Source organism: Zootoca vivipara, chromosome 1 (assembly GCF_963506605.1).
Source record: "Zootoca vivipara chromosome 1, rZooViv1.1, whole genome shotgun sequence".
Classification (NCBI taxonomy): domain Eukaryota; kingdom Metazoa; phylum Chordata; class Lepidosauria; order Squamata; family Lacertidae; genus Zootoca; species Zootoca vivipara.
In genome coordinates, this window is record NC_083276.1 from 13,483,155 (window position 1) to 13,505,282 (window position 22,128).

Here is a 22,128-nt window from a genome sequence, read left to right on the forward strand (position 1 = left end):
TGAGCAGGAGGAGCAAGTAGCCAGCTCAGCGGAAGGAGCAAGTAAACAGCTCAACTACCTTTGCAGTTACTTTCTCTCTGCATTTTGTGCTGCTTTTATGAGATGAGAAAGTCATTTCAGCATACAGCAGCATGCCCTAAGCATAAGCTTCCATGCTGTGGTTGTAAAACATGAAGCAGCCATATATTTATGTATACATGATTATGGGATACTAGTAGATAAAGGAGTTTTGAAAGTGATGGTTTGGGACTCCATTGATTCATGTAAGTAGATTTGGTTTTTCTGCGTTAGTATCTCCATTTGAAAATCCTGCCCCTGTGTCAGTGCTCAGACTTGGAGGCATTTAAACTCCTGGACATTCTGGGACCAAGACCTGCTTTACTCTTGCCTGGACACTACAGTGTTCACAGGTGGCCCGTGATGGCACATTTTTTTGGTCTCTGCTCCTCAGTCTTTGTTTTGCTTTATTGTGCTGCCTTGTTCTCTTCCATGCAAAGCAGTGCTCCACATTCAATAGTCAAACCATCTTGTATTTTACAGAAAGCATATAAGAATGCAAACAGAATTCCATAATGTCATGTATTGTTCATGTATGTAATTAAATTTGTTTTACTTAACAGCATGTTTGTACTTTCATTTTTACTTTATCCGCTCACTGTTTTCTTCCTTTTACATAGTTGAACTTTCATTTCCTTTTAATGGGGATTTCTAGGAGGACGTTGGGGAACCAGTAAATAATTTACTAGCTTTTTCTTGAAGAATGAGCTTTGTTTTGCTCCTCATTAGAAACTGCATTTGAAGTCCTGTTAAGTAGCAAAATGCTACTTAAACTACAGCTTGCAAGGAAGCTCTTAGTAGCTGGGATGCTATTTGTGGCCCCAGTGGCCCTCTGGCAGAATTTGTTAACTAAGATTTCCCACCTGAGCGGGTTTTGCTGTTAAGTGTAAGAGTTTCTGTGTCCTTTCTAGGACTCTTAGGAGTGGAGTAGTGGGATTCTGGGATTGCAAAGACAGTATATATTGAACGTTAATCTCTGGAGGACAAAATAGTCCATATGAAGAGGAAATAACCTCTTAACATAAAGGAGAAAAAAGCACACACATTTAGGAACAAAAACTGTGAGAACCTGAATAGAGTTTGAAACAAATTATCCATTGGGAAATTTTAATATTTTCAGTACTTCCTAATGGCATCTTTCCCCCCCTCTTTATAAAGCCAGTTCCTTAGCTGTTGTAGCCTGATCACATTGGGCTACCTTGGAGGTGTGTTTACCTGCCCTCTAGATTTGTAAACACAGTTTTGCTGTTCATCTCCCCTCTCCACACACACATTGCAGTAAATGGTAGGCATTCATGTTGGTGGGGAAAGGAAAGCATTGGACAATGGTGGTTTTGTATCTTATTTGGATTACATTGCTTTATTATTTATTGTAAACCACCCAAAGAACTTTTTGTTATAGGGTGACTTTAAAATGCTACAAATAAAACTAATTCTATGATTCCCACCCACCTCTACCCCCACCATCCATCAGCTGTAGTGTGGGCTGCATCAAGGAATTCCAGTGTTTCCTTCCCTTATCCCTCAAGGCGATACCTATCATCATGTATTGGCAGAAAAGGTGGGATCAGTCCTTCATGAGATTTTCCTGCTCCAAGGGTGGTAGGTTCATCATCTATGAAGGCATGCCAGCCTCTGCTGTAGCCCTGTAGTGTGCCACACCACACTTGTCATACAAACTTATATTTTCAGTCATCAGCAGTCGTTAACAGCCATCTACAGGTTTACCACTCCCATCAGCCCTTCACCCATCCCCCCCCTCACCCTCTGTATATACATAAGGGTCTGACTTCTGTTTCAAGTGTATCTGAAGAAGTGTGCATGCACACGGAAGCTCATACCAAAATAAAAACATAGTTGGTCTTTAAGGTGCTACTGAAGGAATTTTTTTGTTATATTTTCAATAATATGAAAAGGGGCAAAGGGCAGGCTGCTTTCCAAATTGTGTTAAGGACAGTTTATTGCAGAAAATGGTCAACTATTAACGTGTGGCAACTAAAATGGGGAAAAAATTACGGCATGAACATTCACATAGTGTAATGAGAGAATAATGTTGCTTCTCTTTATTCTCTGCAGGTTGGAAACCCACGTGTTGAACTCACACTTTCCGAACTTCAGGATATGGCTGCCAGGCAACAGCAGCAGATTGAAAATCAGCAGCAAATGCTGGTTGCCAAGGTAAACTGGACTTCTAGTAACAAGAGGAAGGAAAGAACAGAAAATGTGCTGTTTTCACAGAAGGCTCTAAATCTCAGTAGTATAGAAAATTTGCAAATTGAGAACTGATCTGGCATTAATCCTATGTGTGATGCCATGTTGCCTTAGATGTAGGTCTCAGGTCTAGGGTCACATAGTCCATCAGTGATTGAGGCTTTATGGTTATCAACAGAGGTCCACCTACTGACTTGAGCAGAGTCAAAATTTCAGCGCTAGTGTTCTTAACCCTTCTGAAATAAAGTCCTGTTCAATGTTTTGATCAATACAGTGATTTGCCAGCATGATCATGTTATAATATCACTGTCATTTTGCTTTTAAATGGAAGAAACAATATCTACAAGGTGAAGTCTCTGTTGAGTTAGAGGACAGAAGTGAATTGAGAAGAGTTTAGGTTATACTGTAGTAGTTTATGTTGAGGGTTTTTTGTTTGGGGAAAAAAAACCTCAGGAGAAAAAGGAAGCATTTCCCGTATTTGTTTAGTCCATGGGCTGTCATTCTAAAGAAGTGGGATTTATCTTGCTCCAGATCTCCTTATCTTTGCCTGTTTGTAGTTTTCTGCTAGTCATTGTTTCCGCAGGGAAATTATGTAATGGGGGTTGGGGAGCCATTTTGCTGCAGAAGGAAGCATGTTTGAGGAACAGGAAGTACAAGTTGCAGGAAACTTCACAGATGTGCTGGAATGAATGTTTCAGCTGGAGCTTGTTTTTGTGTAGATGAGATTTGATTTTGTAGCTTCAGAAATGAAGGGCCTGGTATCTCTTGGAGGATACAACTGGGAGGCACATAAAAACTTTACATTAATAGGTTCTTAAAAGATAAGTTCATGCTGTTGTTTAATATATTTGTTTCCAGACTGAAAAAGTATGCAGGTAAGATTTTCCTAATTTAAACACTGGCTGACTCACACTGGGGTTTTGTTTTGTTTAGAAGTAATAGACAAGTGACTGGTAATGCTTTTCTAAAAATAAGACAGCATGATTACATGTTCTATTTGTTTTGATAGGAACAACGTTTACGTTATCTCAAGCAGCAAGAACGCCGTCAACAGCAGTCTGTGTCTGAGAGTGAAAAGCTTCAGAAACTTAAAGATCGAGTGGAAACCCAGGAGACAAAGCTGAAAAAAATCCGTGCCATGAGAGGGCAGGTGGATTACAGCAAGATTATGAACGGCAATTTGTGTACGAGTGGCTTCTTCCCATTTTTTTAAGCTCTTAGGTTCTTGGCCCAGAGGTTGATTGGGGGCCAGGGCTAACAGTATATTTGAGCTACTGCTGTTGGCCAGTTGTATGGGGAAACAATAACATGAGTCATTCAGAACATGGAAGCCATTTTCACTATTTTTAGTGCACTTTTCCAGTTGCCGTAATGAAGGGAACATGTTGCAGCGTAGTAATCATCCTGCATTAGGCACACAAGCAGAAACATGCTGTTCTGTAGCATTTCAGAATCTCTTTTCAGCATTCTCAGACTCTCGCGTTTGCTATTGATTTATTTCATAAAATTTATACACCGCTTAGTTGTAAAAAAACCTCCAAGCGGTTTGCAAAAGATAAAACAGTATAATCAAGAAAAAATTACAGCCCTACTTTAAAACATACACAAGTTGAAATACTAAAACAGATTAATATCAGTCTGAAATCTTATTAATGTCAATTGCTTATATAATGTGCTGATTGTAAGCAACAGAAATTAATTGATCCCTCATATCTTAATGTTTCAGGGACTCTGGAATATTAACCACCCCTGCAATTGGCTTGTGCTAGATCAGATCAGCAGAGGATTGGCTTCTGTCTGCTGCACTTCAGCAGCTGTTTCGGGGGGTTGTGGACTGGGGAACACAACAGTCTAAAGTCCAATTTAGGCATGGCCACTTAATAGCCTTATCCAGACAGAATCAATCACAGCACTTTCCTTTGCCCCCACCAGGGGGTACCAACTCAAATAAAATAGGGGGCAGCAGGTAAGCCCCATCCCACATAATCGATCAAATGATGTGGTGCATGCACATTTCAATGGCAATGCCCATCAACCTGGAGGAACATCCCCCTCAAATGTTTTATTGTGGGGGCCGAAGCCCCCACGGCTCCTAGGAGTTGGCTCCTATGGCCCCCACTCCCAATTGTTCAAATATTTGAGCAGCATTGCTTATGGCCTCATGCTCATTTCTCTTTCTATGTGTTTGCATTCATTCTGCATTTTAATTGCAGCCACTGAAATTGAACATATCAGTGCCATCTTCCAGGAAAAGCAACAAGAGTTACAAGCTGCAGTGTTAAAGGTGGACCAGCTTACTCAACAGCTAGAGGACCTGAGAAAAGGGAAGCTGAATGGGTTCCAGTCTTACAATGGACAGATGACAGGGCCTGCCGCTGTAGAATTAAAAAAATTATACCAAGAGCTACAGGTAAACAATAATGACATGCATATTGCATAGTGCTAATGAACAAAACTGGGGCTTTCTTCTATTTAGTGTCAGTTCAAATGCATCTCAATTAAAACGTAGCAGTTTCAAGGGGCCAAGTAAAATTATTTCAGGGCCATATCCAGGCTGCCAGTTGGTCATGCCTCCCCATTACCATTGAAAGCAATTGAATAAATATTTCCCTTTCATCCCTCTTCTAAGAAAGAAAAGCAGTATTACAATCCAGCATTTTAGTTGGTGTTTTATTGGCATATTAAGCACTATATCTTCTTAGAAGTAAGTCTCTGTTCAGTGAGTTCAGTGGGGCTTACTGTTTAGGGATGCTTTTAATGTTTAATCGATTATTTTATTTTATTTTTCTGTTGGAAGCCGCCCAGAGTGGCTGGGGAAACCCAGCCAGATGGGTGGGGTATGTATAAATAAATAAATAAATAAATAAATAAATAAATAATAATAATAATTATTATTATTATTTATAAATGTATATGAGATGACATCTTTTATTTGGAAATGGACAAAATCCAGCAGCATGACTTTTATACAGGTCTTGTGTGAGTGCCTGGAGGTGGTTGGAGGTTGGATGGCGGCTAACAGATTTGAGGTTGAATCCTGACAAGACAGAAGTACTGTTTGTGGGAGACAGGAGGCGGGCAGGTGTGGGGGACTCCCTGGCCCTGAATGGGGTAACTGTGCCCCTGAAGGACCAGGTGCGCAGCCTGGGAGTCATTTTGGACTCACAGCTGTCCATGGAGGTGCAGGTCAATTCTGTATCCAGGGCAGCTGTTTATCAGCTCCATCTGGTACGCAGGCTGAAACCCTACCTGCCCGCAGACTATCTCGCCAGAGTGGTGCATGCTCTAGTTATCTCTCGCTTGGACTACTGCAATGCGCTCTATGTGGGGCTACCTTTGAAGAAACTACAATTAATCCAGACTGCAGCAGCTAGACTGGTGACTGGGAGCAGCCGCCGAGACCACATAGCACCGGTCTTGAAAGACCTGCATTGGCTCCCAGCACGTTTCCAAGCACAATTCAAAGTGTTGGTGCTGACCTTTAAAGCCCTGAACGGCCTCGGTCCAGTATACCTGCAGGAGAGTCTTCACCTCCATCGCTCTGCCCAGAACTGAGGTCCAGTGCTGAGGGCCTTCTGGCAGTTCCCTCACTGCAAGAAGCCAAGTTACAGGGAACCAGGCAGAAGGCCTTCTCGGAAGTGGCACCCGCCCTGTGGAACGCCCTCCCATCAGATGTCAAAAAGAAAAATAACTACCAGACTTTTAGGGGAAAGTCTGTTTAGGGAAGCTTTTAATCTTTAAGAGTGGCTGGGGAAACCCAGCCAGATGGGCGGGGTATAAATAATATATTATTATTATTATTATTATTATTATTATTATTATTATTATTATTATACTGGAAATCATATCCTAATCAAATTCCTTATAAATTAAGGAAGGTTTTATATGACTGCTTTTCTTTTCAGTGTTCTTTATATAGTTTTGATGTTTTACTTAGGCGCTGTTAATTGATTGCATGCCATATTTATTCATGACTGAATAGGTGCTTTCTGGGAAACGAAAGTATGTTAGAAGAGGTTACAAAGAAGTATATAGATTTAGTTTCTGCCCCTGAGCACATTCCTTAGAAATATATCTGAAATAAATAAATTGGACTTACAAGCAAGTAGATGTATTTAGTCTTTAGGCATGTGTTAAACCACCTAGGCTTGACTCCAAAGAACTATACAATTAATTTTGTATGCCCAATAGAGCTCTGGACTTGGTTTTTTCCTTATACAGCAGTTCTCCACTAAGCCTCTTAAGTTTCAAAAGGCAGTTTGTTGTTTAGCATGACTATTCTGCTATTTAACTAGTGGATGCTGCATGACTATTTAAATGAAAAATAATTCCAGAGGACACACACAGGCCCTTGGACATAGTTGTTTTTTCTACAGATTATTGAGTTTTTTTTACCTTTAAAAACAACCCAAACCGAAGTAGTGATAATCACTCTGTTTATTTATAGATTCGTAACAGGCTTAATCAGGAACAGAACACCAAGCTTCAACAGCAGAAAGATCTTCTGAATAAGCGTAACATGGAGGTTGCCATGATGGACAAGCGTATCAATGAGCTACGTGAGCGCCTATACAAGAAAAAAGTTGAGGCACGTCAAAAAGAAAACATCCCTGTAAGATAAACTATTAAAAGGGCCACATTTCAATACTTCTACAAAGCTCATCAAGCTTCATCAAGTTTCCATTTCCTCTAGCCCCATAGAAGTGAATAATGCATTACTTGTGTTTTGCCAAAATCTGCTGCAGTAATAAATTGAATGTGGGGTCATGTAGTTAAAATTTAGTGATAAAATATTAGTTCCTGCACAAGAGTACTTTGGTGGCCAGGATAGGAATAGTAGACTCTTGATTAACGTTTTCAAAATTGAGTTTGCTGAATTACATTGGCAGTAGAAACTATCTTAATTTCCTAGTAATCTCATGAGTTCCATATTACACAGACTTTGCAGCTCTATGGCATAGAACCAAAAGGGAGAAGGGGATATATTATACGATGCTTTTTGATGCCTTCTGAAAGGAAATGCTTTCCACATTCCCAGTAATTGGGAAAGAGAGATCATAAAATGGAAGTGAGACTGTTATTAACGTTTATGAACATAAAAGAGAAAATGCCCCAGGGGTGAGGGAGAAGAGGAGGAAGGGCTAAGGGGTTTGAACCTCAGAGAAGCACAGTGTAATTCTTCCATAACTCTTCCTTTTAAAAAGATTGTGCAGATATGTAGACACATCCTGATATTGATGTTAATGCCTTTTGATTTGCCATTTTTTAGTTAAACCGGATAAATGGAACATCCTCTCCTCAATCGTCGTTGAACGCTTCGGGCAGAGTTGCAGCCGTGGGGCCATACATTCAAGTTCCTAGTTCCAGCAGCTATGCTGTGCCAGTTGACCCAGTGAAACCACAGTCCCTCACTATTACTACTAGTGCAACTCATGGAAGATCAAAATCTGGTAAGCAGTTCCCAAAAACAAGTACAGTACATTGTTTTGTACAGTAGGAGGTGACAAAGGAGTTGCCTTTGGGGGTGATCATCAGTCCCTTCCATAAAGTGCAAGGGATTAGGCCCCCGCAGCTCACTTTCATATTGAACAAACTCATTTGTTCAGTCATTTGACAAAAACATGAATCAAGATGCTTTCTCCTTTGTCCCAAAGTTACTATTAAATGCCTCTGAGGTTTGCCAATATGATGTTGTACCATATGCAACTCCTACATTAAAAATGGCTGTGATTAAAAGTTCATCTTTAATTGCAATAATAACAATTCTGGTGTGAGTATTGTGACAGAAGGGAAGTGTTCAGGAGAACCTCTCATGTCCTTCCTTGCACAGCTGCTTGGCGGAGTAGGGCAATAACCAACCAGTAACAGCTGCCACCTTTGAACTCTCAGCTATTCCCCCCCCCCAGGTGGGAAGAAATCACTAAGAGTCCTGAGATCCTAGGAACAGAGCCTCTTGTGTTTCCCAACCAGATCCCACACATTTTACCCAAGGCATAAAGTGAGCTGCAAAGTTCTCCATCTCTCACAGAGATCAGAGCAACTTACTGGTCCTTAACAACTCCAATTCAGTTATTATTTAGCATGAGTCCAAACTATCCGGGGTTGTGGGAGATGATTAGAATCCTTGAGCTTGGCCAATGCACCCACTCCAGATCTGCAACAGTCAAATTATATGAAGTTTTATTTCTAATAGAAGAAGGAAAGAAGAAGGCAGTTGGACAAAACAAAATACTGGGGAAAAAGGAACTCCGTGGCTCAAACTTGATTGATCCTAAACGACTTCACTTGCAACACAGTGCTCTAGTTTTAAAAGGGAATTTTCAGAGTGAGGGTATGCTAGAAACCTCACAAGGGTCAGAGGAAGCTACTTTTTGCTGGTATAAATAGTCCCTGGAGTCCCCCATCTCATTTCTAGACAGCCTGTAATTTGTGGATTCAGAGGCTTGGCAGGGATTATTTTTCTCACATGGAAAATGGAGGGCAGGCCAGTTCTTGCTCAGGCTTAATGGAGGGTGAGAATTACCCTGCCTCATGACAACGTAGAGGCAAGAGACCAGACTTTTAACATAAGTAGCATTTCAGGAGATGTAAAAACAGTATAACATGCATCTTCACACACATTTATGTAGATGGTTTCTGCAACTTGCAGATTCCTTTTCGATAGGTTATCTTTGAAAACAAACAGTTGATCTCTAACTACGTAGTCAAAACAAGTCCTGCTTGCAGTTTCTGAACACAGAATGCCTCCAGATTCATCATTGGCTTCAGCCTTGTACGATATTTTGAATATCTGGCTAACTGGTTTTGTTTGGTTATGAGCCCTTGTCTCTAGCAGCAAAGAACAATATATGCAGAATGCACTTTAGTCATATAATTACATATGCACTTCTTTTTTTAAAAAAAAAACTGACTTTTTCTCCCCTGCAGCTTAAGTTAAAAATCGTTTTCTAGGTTTTCCAGATTTTGTATGAGACACAATGTGCGGGCTCTTTCTTAATATGTTGAGCGTCATACTTTTATCTGTACATTTTCCTGTTCTCTTTTACGTTTTAATATCTCTCTTGTCATTTATGTTGTAATTCTTTTCCACATCCTATTTCCCCCCCTTTTTCTTTTACTGTGTGACTGGATCTGGTCGTCTCCAGTAGATACAGACTATGGGTGTGTGAAAAAATCTCCAGGTCCCTGGAAGATTTCTGATTTAGACATTATAGTGGATCCTATTCTGTCACCTCCCTCTCTTCAGTCTGCTGTTCACAATATCATCCATTCAGCTTCTACTCTTTCTGAGATCCTGCACTGTGAGTCCGTAGAAGATCTTTGGCAAGCCAAAAAATCCCATTTTTAATATGGTCATCTGAGCTTTGGCACACAGATGCATATTAAACAGGAATTTTTAGAACTGTGTCTATATATTGTCAATAGAAGCATGTGTGTGTGTTTCATTGTTTTCTGGGTATTTCGCAAGTGAACAAATCTAAAATGCTCTCCTTCACGTTTCTAGAAAAAGCAGAATACTTAGCTAGCAAATAATTAAGTATGCTGGTACCTTGAGTCAAGTGAGTTCACATAGGGTCACATTGTATATATTTTGACATAAGCAGGTACTGTTTTTTGTGTTCTCTAGTCTTGTTCTTAGGTGGTTTACTTTGTGGCTGTGGACAAGTTACTTAGGTTGTGATCCTGTACTCATGTACCTGGCAGTAAGTCCCATTGAACTCGGACTTTTTTGAGTACCGTAAACCTATACAGGCTTACGGGGCGCATGTGGCGCTGTGGCTAAACCACTGAGCCTAGGGCTTGCCAATCGGAAGGTCGGCAGTTCGAATCCCTGTGATGGGGTGAGCTCCCGTTGCTCGGTCCCAGCTCCTGCCAACCTAGCAGTTTGAAAGCACACCAGTGCAAGTAGATAAATAGGTACCGCTCCGGCGGGAAGGTAAATGCCATTTCTGTGCACTGCTCTGGTTCACCAGAAGCGGCTTAGTCATCCTGGCCACATGACCCAGAAAAACTGTCTGCGGACAAACATCGGCTCCCTCGGCCAGTAAAGCGAGATGAGCGCCACAACCCCAGAGTCGTTCGCGACTGGCCTTTACTGTCAGGGGTCCTTTTTATACAGGCTCACATCATCTGTCTAAACACACCTACAAATGAATAAATCCCATGGAACACAGTGGAACTTACTTATGAGTGCACAGATTCCACTGAAATTGGAATGCAGGGGATTCCACTGAGATTGAACTTCACTGCCACTTAGTTTTCATCTTCTTAATGCAAGGGGGGGGGGGAGGAGAGAAGGTCACTTTAACCGCGAGTCAGCTGATGGGTAGTTACAGGAACTGACACTGGTAGTTACAAAAACTGCTGATTGTCATTGGGAGCGGACCGTCAAAGGGACTCTCTTTGATTTTCAGTCACCTGTTGAATTCTGAATAGTTTAACGAGCAGGTTGGCAGGGCAGTTTTGAAATAGAAACAGAAATAAAATGAAGTGTGCATGTGTCGCTGTGGACCCCAGGTTTCCAAGAGTCGTACAAATAATTCTGCATGCTCAAGGTGGCTTTGGTCTTGTTTTCTTGAACAGCAGACACCCCCCCCCCCAGTGCCATGCAGCAAGGCATTTTTAAAACCAATTTCAAAAGCAGTTTGCTATTTAGCATTGGGCAATGGGTGTGTGTGTGTGTGTGTGAGAGAGAGAGAGAGAGAGAGAGAGAGAGAGAGAGAGAGAGAGAGAGAGAGAGAGAGAGAGATTATTGGGGGGAGGATCAGACTTCGCAGGCACACTATTTCATGAAATAGCCTCCTAGAAAAAAATAGAGCGAGTTTTGTACCAAATGTTTATTTTCAGATTAAATGTTTTTTTTCCTGCTTGCTACTAACTGTATCAAGTGTTTCAAATCAGCCCTCTTATCTCTGGGTTAGAACTTTTATATAATACTGGGTTCTTGCTGTTCTTGAAATTATGAAAATTGAGATGCACAAATTGGAAAAGTTGTTACAAAAAAAGCTTTTTACGACATGTATGAGAAAGAGCTTTTTTTTGTTTGTTCTAAGAGTAACCATTACTTTAGACAAATTTCATTAAAAGTTAATTCACGAGGTTGGCATCCTCTTCAGGTGCTGTTTTGCTTCAAATTAAAAATAAATAAATTATTAGCTTCTGGGTTTGTGTCACAGTATTCTGATATTCAAAGTCAATATCTCGCTTGAAGAGGATACATGAAATGCATGGATACAAACCACAGTTACTTCCATAGCCACCTTACTAGTTTCTCCTATCCCCCTACAAAAATGGGAAAATAACACATGAGCAGCAGATCCATCTGGTTCTCAGTGCATTTGCTCGATTGCTGTGCTTTTGAATATGGCATGCATTTGCTCAATTGTGTTTTTTTTCATATAATCTATATCAAAATTCACATTTAGAAAGTTTATTCTTATTTTCCAGGTGGGCATGATGCTGGGGTGTGTTGGGGAGATAATATCTTCACTTGACTTTCTGATTCTTTGTACTACCCCAGATGATGATAATAGAAGGTCATGGACAGTGTCAGATCTTGATGTTGGGCCTGAAGGCAGCTCTTCGTGGCATTCAGGAAACAAAAAACAGCAGTTTATGAACTGTATGTTGCAAACCACAATGTATTCGCAATGATCTTGATTCTAATCAGAAATCAAAAGGCATCTTTAGATTAAGATAACGAATTATCTTTCAGCACAATACATCTGTAGAATTCAGTTTGAATTGAAATGGAATGTTTAGTGTTAATGTATTTTATTATAATTTTCTGTGGGCTCAGGCCAATTTACAGAAATACATGGGCGATATCCAGTTGTGAGAATCTTTATTGTGCAGCAGGCTTCTGCTTGCACAAATGGGACTTGCCTCTCCGTCCCTGAAGCCTCAATGCACACCCAAAACCTGTTGGGGAACTCTGCTGTATTAGGTGTGAAATAAATAAATAAATAATCAATATATATTCCACTTTTCCAGGTGAGGGATTGTTCTTTGCAGCTAAGTTTTGATTCATTTTTACATTGATCTGTCCCTTTTTATTATCAAAATACTGAAAGCAATGCCTGTTTTTATTCTAGCAGCCCACTTCTAAACATGTTTACACCAAAACAAGTCTTACTTTTTTCAATGGGACTTTCTTCTAAGCAAGCAGCTCTGAGCAAAATTAGCCTATCAGATATAAGGAAGCATTTTTTTCACTTCACAATTAAAATTAAAAACTATGAATAATAACAGGATATTTTTACTTATACATAAGGGGCCTTTCTAGAGCCAGCAGAAATCTATGAATGTATCCCTAAAATAATGAAATCTCACTAAACCCAAAAAAGTACTCAGAGCACTAAACAGGTCACCAGTTGCTTCTTTGGCCTTATGTATAAGCTTGTGATTTAATATGCTTTTATTGCATATATGCTTTATCTTTCTTGGCCACCTTCGGAACCCAGTACAGACAGGCTGGGTAGAAATTTAATAATAAAATACATTAATAAACATGATTTTAGATTAAATGCATTTAACTGATTGTTGGCATCTCTAATCCTACTCTGATTTTCTTAATCTGAATTATTCTGCACCACCTTCCATTCAAAATTTCATATTCTCTTTATACAAATGTGGGCATCAGTAACCATTTAATAAACATTTTCCTTTGTTGCCAGCTAACGAGGGAACCTGGTCAGCAGTTAAGCAGAGTCCTGTTCCTGTGGTGAAGCCGCCACAAATCTCCAATGCAGACTGGAAGGAATCAAGCATGGATGCTGGTTTAAAACAAGGAACGATATCAAGCCAGCCTTTGTCTTCTTCATTAGGAAGTACTGATAAGCTGGTGAGTTTTTATCACTTCTACCCCCACCCCCTTGCAGCATACAGTATCAAAAAATTATGGTGTTTTGCATGTTTGTTTACAACATTTCTGTATGTGTTATGCTGGCAAGATTTTGTATATTTCATCCATGAGATTTGTGTTAAAAGGGGATTTGTTTTCTATATATAGCTTTTCAGACACTTATTCTATTTTCCCCTCCACAGGGTCTTGATATAGGGAAAGTACCACCTACCATTCCTGGAGCAAGTAAGCAGTTGCCCCAGAACTATGGGACCTACCCAAGCTCCATTCCATTGGGAACAGGTTCTACCAATTCCCTCGAAAGGCGAAAAGATGGCAGCCTCCCAAGACCTGGCTCTACAGCAGCAAGCCGGCAAAGACCTGTTCCGTTACCACCAGCAAGCAGCGTTCATCAGCCAAGCTCCTCGCAACAAATACAGCAGAGAATATCTGTGCCTCCAAGCCCCACATATCAACCTTCTGGCGCCCCATTATTTCCAGGTGGTGATGGCAGGCCTGATCTCCCCTTAACTGTGGCCATCAGGCCTTTCTTAGCTGACAAAGGCTCAAGGCCCCAGTCTCCCAGGAAAGGACCCCAAACCGTGAACTCCAGTTCCATCTATTCCATGTACCTTCAGCAAGCGATGCCACCAAAGAACTATCAACAGGCTGTATACAATACCCTGAACAAGTCCGTTAAAGCAGGTAGAATAATTTGATGTTGCATATCTCGTCTGTTTAAGGCTGTTCGATACTTACAGGAGTTAAATTAGGTTTGATGTAAATTAGATCTTTGCTAAAAAAGCGCTGTTTATTTCAAATGGTAGAAAAGAGCTTGGGCATTCTGCAAAGCTATGATTTCTTTACAAGTGACTGTACATTACAGGTTTGCAGCATTGCATCTAATTGGGAGGCAGTAACTTTCAGAAGTGGGTTATGCTTTGCTACAAATCTAAAATTGGTTGCTTGTGTTTTCCCTCTCTCCACAACTGACTAGTCTGAGGTGCTGAACAATATTTGCTTCACTTTAAAGACAGTTGTTAAGGGGACTTATTTGAACCAGTTGGGGTGGAGCTGCAAAGCTAGATTCTCAGCATGTTTGTCACTGCTGCTTACCAAGAGGGAGAGGGGTGAGGCGTCAAGGTCAGCGCAGTGCATACACAATGGAGAGCTAATTCAGTGTTCCCGCCCGCCAGTGTACCCATACTGTGCAGACCTCTCCCCTTTCCTTCCCTCTAATTGGCAGCAACATACCTGCTGGAGAACTAGTGATGTGATTCTGTCTCACCTGATGAGCCACTTCTGCAACCATCTCAAGGATTACTTTGTGGGCCTGTTTTATTGAATGGGTTGTTTCCAACTAATCTCAACTCACTGAAATTAGTGAACCTGAGATAGCCCTGTTCATTAATTTCAGTGGGTCTACTCCGAGTAGGACTAACATTGACTACAACCCAATATTTACATGAGTGATTGGGGGAAGTGAAGTTAACACTAGGTTTATTAGTGCATTTCCAGAAGAGACATGGAGGTATTAATAGAATGCTAAAATACATAGGATTAAAACCCACTTGATCTGTCTAGTCCCAACATGAGAGGGGATGTGACTGAACTCTGCAAACATTTGAGGGGGCTAGTGAGTGAATTACATTCTCTGCATTTATGTTGAAAATTACTGTTGGCAAGAGAACTAAGATATGTCAACTCACAACTAATAGCTTCATGTTGGAAATGGATAAATGCAACAAAATGGTGAAATATCTTGTATTCTTTCTTGAAGCCACTGATGTCCTCAGCTATATTTGAGATATCATAACAGAATTTATGCAGTTTGCTGTCACTATATCTGTAGCTTAGTGGGCACCTTTGGTGTGCTACTCCTTGTTCTCTTTTGCTTGCTATTTAAAGCACACCATATCTATAAAGGGGCTGACTTGCAAGGAATGCTACACATTAGAGATGTTTAGGCTTCTTAGTGCTGTATGTCCTTTCTTTTTAAGATATCCATACCCAGGAACCATGACCTCCCTTCCAAATCTTCCCCACTTTTATGACTGCTTTATAACTGCATGAAAATGCCTATAATTGTTAGAAAGATGAGTTGCTTTTAAGTACCGTATTTTCCTCATGCATTTGAAGCTACAAAATTGACAACTGTCACCATTAATTTGTACATGATTTTTAAAACAACCAAGAACACTGCTGACAAGTTGTTGCTTTAGACCCATCGCTAACTGCTACTTTTTCTTCTCAGTTTATGGGAAGCCTGTTGTACAGTCCGGTTCAACTTCCCCTTCGCCGTTGCCATTCCTTCACAGCTCTTTGCCTGCCAATCCATCACAGCCTCAGCCTCCCAACGAGTATAGTGAAAAAGATCAAGAACTGGAAAACACCCCACCCTCTGGTGATAACAGCAACGTAGAAAATATCCCTCGCCCCCTCAGCCCCACCAAGCTCACGCCCATCGTGCATTCGCCCCTTCGCTACCAAAGTGATGCCGATTTGGAAGCCCTTCGCAGGAAACTCTCCAATGCTCCCAGGCCCTTGAAGAAGCGGAGTTCCATCACTGAACCAGAAGGCCCCAGTGGGCCAAACATTCAGAAGCTATTGTACCAGCGCTTTAATACCCTGGCCGGAGGAATAGAAGGTGCCCCTTTTTATCAGCCAAGCAACTCACAGGACTTCATAGGCACCTTGGCAGATGTTGACAATGGGAACACAAACACCAATGGTAATATTGAGGAGCCCGTAGCTGTGCCCCCGACAGCTCCTCTTCCTGATGAGCCTTCATCAGATGCCAATGATAACGAACTACCTTCTCCTGCAACTGAGGAGTTGATCAGTGAAGAAAACACAAATCAAATGCCCGAGGCAACGGAGGACGATAACAACAACAACAACCCTGCTGTCGCCCCTTCTATTGAGCGACCACCTTGCCCAACCCCAGAGGCAGATTCCCCAGAAGAGGAAATGCAGCCACCCCCTGCTCTTCCTCCTCCTCCACTTCCTGCGGTAAGATACTGCGCCAAAACCAGTGTGATCTGGGGGTGGGGGTTGTAAGCAGTGCTATGCCACATCGTGGAATCTGCAAAACTTTGAATCCACTTTAGGTTGAGTGTGTACAGCTCCCCAATACAACTTCCTTAGTATATTCTGATTTTCCCCCAAACAAATGGCCAACAAGTCTAACCTATGTTTTGGATGTGGGACAAAAGTATTACATAGGGCAAGTCGGGCAAGTACAGAAGCAAGATTTGAATGTGCTGCAATGTGTATTTTGGTGAAGTGCACTTTGATCCAGGTCTGAACAATATGTGACCCACCAAGCTGAAAGCAGTGTAACAGTCACAGGGTGACCTGACAAGTTCTTGATAGCCTTGGTTTTGAAATCCCAGGCAGGCAGACAAAACAAAAGGTTGATCGAGCTGCTGGTGGGCTCCATTTAGCTTAAAGTTGTGCAGGACTGTCTTTTAAGGCCTTGGTCCTCAGTCAGTGGGTTATGATCATGCCACCAGCGCCAAACATTTTGAAGTAAAAGGGACAGAGCAGGACATGTTCAGTTAAAAGCTGGATCTTGGATCTGAAAATATTGAAGACCATTGTGGGAATACACCAAGTGGGCTCCCTTTCAGTTACATTAGGAAAACAAGTACCGTGTTTCTCATATTATAAGACATGTCTTATATTTATTTTTTCCTCAAAAAAACACACTATGGCTTATTTTCAAGGGATGTCTTATTTTTTTCCTCCTCCTCCTGCCGCGGCCGGCATTGCTGCTGCACCTATCACTATGTCTTATTTTCGGGGTATGGCTTATATTCCTCGAATGCTTAAAAATCCTGCTATGGCTTATTTTATGGGTATGTCTTAAAATATGAGAAACAGGGTAGTGGTGATTATCTAGATATTATGTGCATTAAAGAAAAGCTAGAGACAAAAGTTGGGGCAGTTTTCTGCTAGTTCCAGAAAACAAAAGTTTAAAACAGGATATATTTCTCTCTGATAGAATGCAGTTCCGAATGTTCCGATACTGATGCAGTTTGAAACTCAGGGTTGCCATTTTGCTCAGACCAAAAGGACCAACCTGAAGAAACCCAATTCGGAGAGAACTGGTCACAGCTTGAGGGTCAAGTTCAATCCCTTGGCTTTGCTGCTGGATGCCTCTTTGGAGGGAGAGTTTGACCTGGTGCAAAGGATCATATATGAGGTAAACTTGGAAATACAGTTACTCACCTACGTTACGTTTTGATGGTCGGAAAATATTTAAGTTCATGCAGTCAGTCCTTGTTTTCCCCCAACTTAGGTGGATGACCCCAGCAAACCTAATGATGAAGGAATCACTCCTCTGCACAATGCAGTGTGTGCTGGCCATCATCACATAGTTAAGTTCCTGTTGGATTTTGGTGTCAATGTGAATGCAGCAGACAGTGATGGATGGTAAGAGACCAAGTTGAGCGCACACTTCTGTTGGGTGCCAACAAAAGCTAGAAACCGGTTACTAGTGCAACTCCATCCTCACAGGAATGAGGGAATGTTTTGTCTCACCTGACGTTGTGTTTTTTGCTTTGTTTTCAGGACTCCTTTGCACTGTGCTGCCTCTTGCAACAGCGTTCATCTCTGCAAGCTACTTGTTGAATCTGGAGCAGCAATTTTTGCTTCAACCATAAGTGACATAGAAACTGCAGCAGACAAGTGTGAGGAAATGGAAGAAGGTTATATTCAGTGTTCCCAGTTTCTGTATGGTAAGTTTCAGGTTCTGTAACTTGAAATTTCAGGACTTTGCTTGAATTTGTCCTTCCTCACTTGTTCCAGGATCTGTAAGCATGGCATTGCTTGCTTTACAATGAAAAGTGTGTATTCGATTTCGTGTTAAGATTTATGCATAACCTTTCAGCCAGCTGATCCTCAAGGCAGCTTACAGCAGATTCCAAGTACACCAAAACAACAATAATGTTAGAATACCGACTATTGTTGTGGAGAGGCAAATGAGGTATCAAATTAAGAATGTGTGACATATACAGTACAGTGTGGCTAGTTTGCTCACTAAATCAGATGATAAAGGGCTGGAAACTTAGGTAATACAGGTTGTATTCTCTATTGGTTTGAGAAATTCTGTGTGCTGTTAGTGGGAACACTGTGTATGTGAGTGGGTAGAAGAGTGGAGACGGCGTTAGACACAAACACATCTTCAAATGTTCCCATGTCTGGCTTTAGGAAATGACTGCCTTTCTCACCATGAGCTGTGACTCATATTTAGGCTGCTTTGGAGCAGAAACAGCTGTGCCACAAAAGGACAGTCGGAGCAGTTCTGGTAGGGTCCAGAATGTAGCAGCCTACCTACGAAGGCCTTTCCCGGCTACAGAATCTCCAGAAACATGCACTTGCCATATTGAATAATTATTGACTGTGCTTGAGCGAGTGCAATGTAAATTACTGCTTGAGCTGCTGTAGCTTAAGTCAAGTCATAACATTCAGCCACCAGAACCTGTTCACGACTGTTCAGAGCTGTGTGCCTATTGGCTTTGCCGGTTTCCATTTCTCATGGGACATGTGTTTCTACATACCTCGGACAAAATGGCTCACCTCATATTAGTGCTAGTAGAATGAGGTACTCAGGACAGATATATAATGGGGTATAATAGGGATGCGGGTGGTGCTCTGGTCTAAACCATTGAACCTTTATTACCTTATTATGGGGTATAACACTTACTGGTGTAATCTCTAAGATTTAGTTGTAGGGTCCTTCTTTTGCCTTTCCCCATGACAAAACCACCTGTCTCTAGGAATCAGGCCTTATGACTGTGATGGGATTTGATAAGAACCCTACTCCGCCTCTGGTCCATGTCAGTTTCACATGTGTGTATTTATGTCTGGTCCATCTTGTTTTCTCTTCATATTTTATCCTGGTGTACACATTTTCAAGTGTTTTATCAAAAAATATGCACTTAAAAATGACTGTTGGTACTTTCATTGAGCTGAGGATTGCATCACAGAATTTGGAGAAGTGTGAAATCTATCCATATATTAAGCTGGAAAGTGCAAATTAGGTCAGTTTGCACAAAAATGCAGACCAAACAGAATTCTCCTCCCTCACTACAATTGTACTACACATTATATTACATTTCCGTGCTGCATGAGAGCCGGGGGTGCCATGATTGCAGTATCCATTTTCCAAACAGTGGTTATTGCTTATTCATGTTAGGTTAATGTAGTTGTTTCTTGGTCATAGGTGTGCAGGAGAAACTGGGAGTAATGAACAAAGGCGTCGTGTATGCGTTGTGGGATTATGAAGCTCAGAACAACGATGAGTTGTCATTCCATGAAGGAGATGCAATTACCATTTTGAGGCGCAAAGATGACAATGAGACAGACTGGTGGTGGGCTCGTCTCAATGACAAGGAAGGCTATGTGCCTAAAAATCTCTTGGGGGTAAGTCTTGCACGCTCTTCACCCTGAACCTGTACCTAATCCCAGCACAACACAATGCTTTTCAGAAATCCTCCAGATTGCTCAACTAGAGATGATTAAGACAGGGGTACTGGTTTATTTGGAAGAAAAGTTCTTCCTGAACTGTACCACTGCAGGTTCAAGTACAGATCAAGAACAGTAAAAAAAAAAAGGGGGGGGAGAGCTGGTCATTTTAATCTCCCCAGGCAGAGTTGCAGACCTCAGAATGACTCTTTTTAAGGTGGTGAATCATGTGGAATGTATAGAATGTGGGATAGTCAAACAGGGTTCATAGAGAAATTTGACTAATAAACTTGGGCTCAACAGAAATTACCATACTTTTACACGTATAGGACTGGTTTTTTACTCTAAAAATAATGTTCAAAATCTGGGCTCGTCTTATACACAGATTGTATCTACCCCATTTTCTCCCCAAAAATATACATGGGGGAGTCTTATAGATGGAAAAATACTGTAGTTTTCTTTGTACATTATAAATAATCTGGGAGGAATTCAACATTGTGCTGTTACAAACTTTCTGTCAGCACAGCATTTCTGCTTGCCTGATGGAACAATCTCCCCTCCCTCCCTTGCTGTTCTGGTAACTCCCCCACATCCCAATATTCTGTGTTGCTTCTGACACTCATAATTTCCAGTTACTAGTACAGCTCTCAAGAATGCAGCTTTGTCTTCTAAAACACAATACTAAGCTGCAGGCCTCTATGAAAGAAGACAGGATGTTGAACAGGATGCTGTTTGGCCCTTCCCTATACATGCCAAACTTAGTTGTGGTAGGCCCAAGCACTCAACTGACAAACAGCTAGAAACCTCCATAGAGTGGGTCAGTATGAATCTGAATTGGAAGACAGTGGGCCTTTTGGCCCTAAACAAATCTGAAAGCAAACTCAAATGATGGCAGTGGAATTTATTCCAAAATTGTGTGTTAAGTTCAGAATGCTACTACTGTACAGTATTAGTCCAAAGCTTGAAACAATGTGCAACAACCAATCTTCAAGAGAAACATTTTCTAATACAAGGGTTTGAACAGTTAAAATTACTAATGTTCCCATTTAGAACTGATTATTGCTATTGTTGTAAATTGTGAAGCATCAGCCTAAAGGGAAATGGAACTAAAATGTTCGATGCTGTAGAATTGTTCTGCATAAAAGTTGCTTTTAATGCATTGGTAGAGTTGTAAAAACTTTCTGCTTTATAATTTGCTAAATAATAATTTTAAATCTTGTTTTATTGCAGTTATATCCAAGAATAAAACCTAGGCAACGAACTCTTGCCTGAAAACCATCATTTGGCAATACAGTATCTTGCTGGCAACTGGAAGTATACACTGGAAACATTTTCAGTCACATTTCACCAGAAGTAAAGCTATACTTGTTTTAATTGGTGCTCTTGTTAAATTGATGAACAGCATTTGAGATTTCCAATCTGCAGTTTGTATGTGAGATCTGTTCCATGTTCACCCACCCAGTCATTGGGAGAGGTACTCAACACAGCCTACAGTATTTTGCCAATTGAATTAAAAGAACAAAACTTGTGCTAGATGTTAAAAACCTTTGCAAAACACAGATATGCTGTCTGATCCATTCTAGTCCACAGTAACTGTCAAGGTCTTTATTAAAATTGTCAACTGATTGTTGAGTTTACTGTGTAAATCTTTGAAGAGCTTGATAAATTGGCATCTGGGAATTACCAACAGTCTGGTAATTCTGGTATAAAAGGTGTTACTAACAGAGAAGCATCAATGCTGAATGGATTTTTGCACATTTCTCAAAACCACGTTCCTTCACTTGATGTTTTTTCATGGTATTCTGCTTACAGCACCACTTTAAACTTAAACACACCCACACTGAATTCCATCTTCTGGACAAACCTGCATTCATATTTAAGGGATCTGTATGTCTATATGAAAGAAAAGTGCAATAGTTGAGAAGGTAAGAGTCAGGTTATAAAAAAGCTAATAGGTTCCCTTTAAGGACCTTTAAATCTTATCTGTGAAGGTAGGGAGGGGGTCTGAAGGACTGAATAAAGGCTGAGCTGGCTATGTAGAAAGAGAAGGGAGAATGATGAGGCATCTTGCTGTTTTGGCTGGGGCAGCATCTGTGGTTCTTGGCAGCCTGGCATCTTGTGCCAGGGTGAGTTATGCAATAACTTTATCCACTATCTAGTTTCGAGCAAAAAAAAGCACTTCACTGGAATATTAGTTGTACATTATTTTATATACAGAAGTCTATTTTGAACTTCCCATTATGTTGTAGCCATACGTGTTTTATAATTTCCTCCCTGTAAACTGTAGGCCATTGGGCTTTATTCATGTACACGGTGTGCATAATTTATATATCCATTGATGCAGTGCTGTAACTTGCTTTTACCACTGTTTAGCATTAATTGTATATATTGTGGTGATGAGAAGTGGAAGGGTATTGTAAAAGAATATTTGCTAAATGAATGTGAGTTAAAAGCCTATGATACACTGCTAATCCAGTGTGCACAATAAAACTACTGCTAAGGTATAGTTGTGTTTGTAGGTGTTTCTTTCCCAAAAATATTTTTTC

The 22,128-nt window shown here is 40.9% G+C and overlaps 1 protein-coding gene across 8 annotated transcripts in view; it reads left to right on the plus strand.

Annotated features, from left to right (window-relative positions):
• Window positions 1-22,088, plus strand: part of PPP1R13B (protein phosphatase 1 regulatory subunit 13B) — a 67,679-nt gene extending 45,591 nt beyond the window's left edge. For 4 of the 8 annotated variants that reach the window (XM_035105104.2, XM_035105111.2, XM_035105084.2 and 1 more), the window contains 14 exons: window positions 2,134-2,235; window positions 3,278-3,452; window positions 4,482-4,678; window positions 6,716-6,880; window positions 7,538-7,718; window positions 9,414-9,569; window positions 12,945-13,111; window positions 13,315-13,816; window positions 15,366-16,123; window positions 17,118-17,318; window positions 17,415-17,548; window positions 17,687-17,853; window positions 19,341-19,540; window positions 20,813-22,088. In XM_035105104.2, coding sequence (XP_034960995.1) covers window positions 2,134-2,235; window positions 3,278-3,452; window positions 4,482-4,678; window positions 6,716-6,880; window positions 7,538-7,718; window positions 9,414-9,569; window positions 12,945-13,111; window positions 13,315-13,816; window positions 15,366-16,123; window positions 17,118-17,318; window positions 17,415-17,548; window positions 17,687-17,853; window positions 19,341-19,540; window positions 20,813-20,854 — 3,147 coding nt within the window. In that variant the 3' untranslated portion in view covers window positions 20,855-22,088. Of the gene's footprint in view, window positions 1-2,133; window positions 2,236-3,277; window positions 3,453-4,481; window positions 4,679-6,715; window positions 6,881-7,537; window positions 7,719-9,413; window positions 9,570-11,788; window positions 11,891-12,944; window positions 13,112-13,314; window positions 13,817-15,365; window positions 16,124-17,117; window positions 17,319-17,414; window positions 17,549-17,686; window positions 17,854-19,340; window positions 19,541-20,812 lie in introns of all 8 variants that reach the window. The other 4 variants (XM_035105088.2, XM_035105096.2, XM_035105126.2 and 1 more) reach the window with 4 other exon arrangements.
• Window positions 22,089-22,128: the final 40 nt, after the last annotated feature.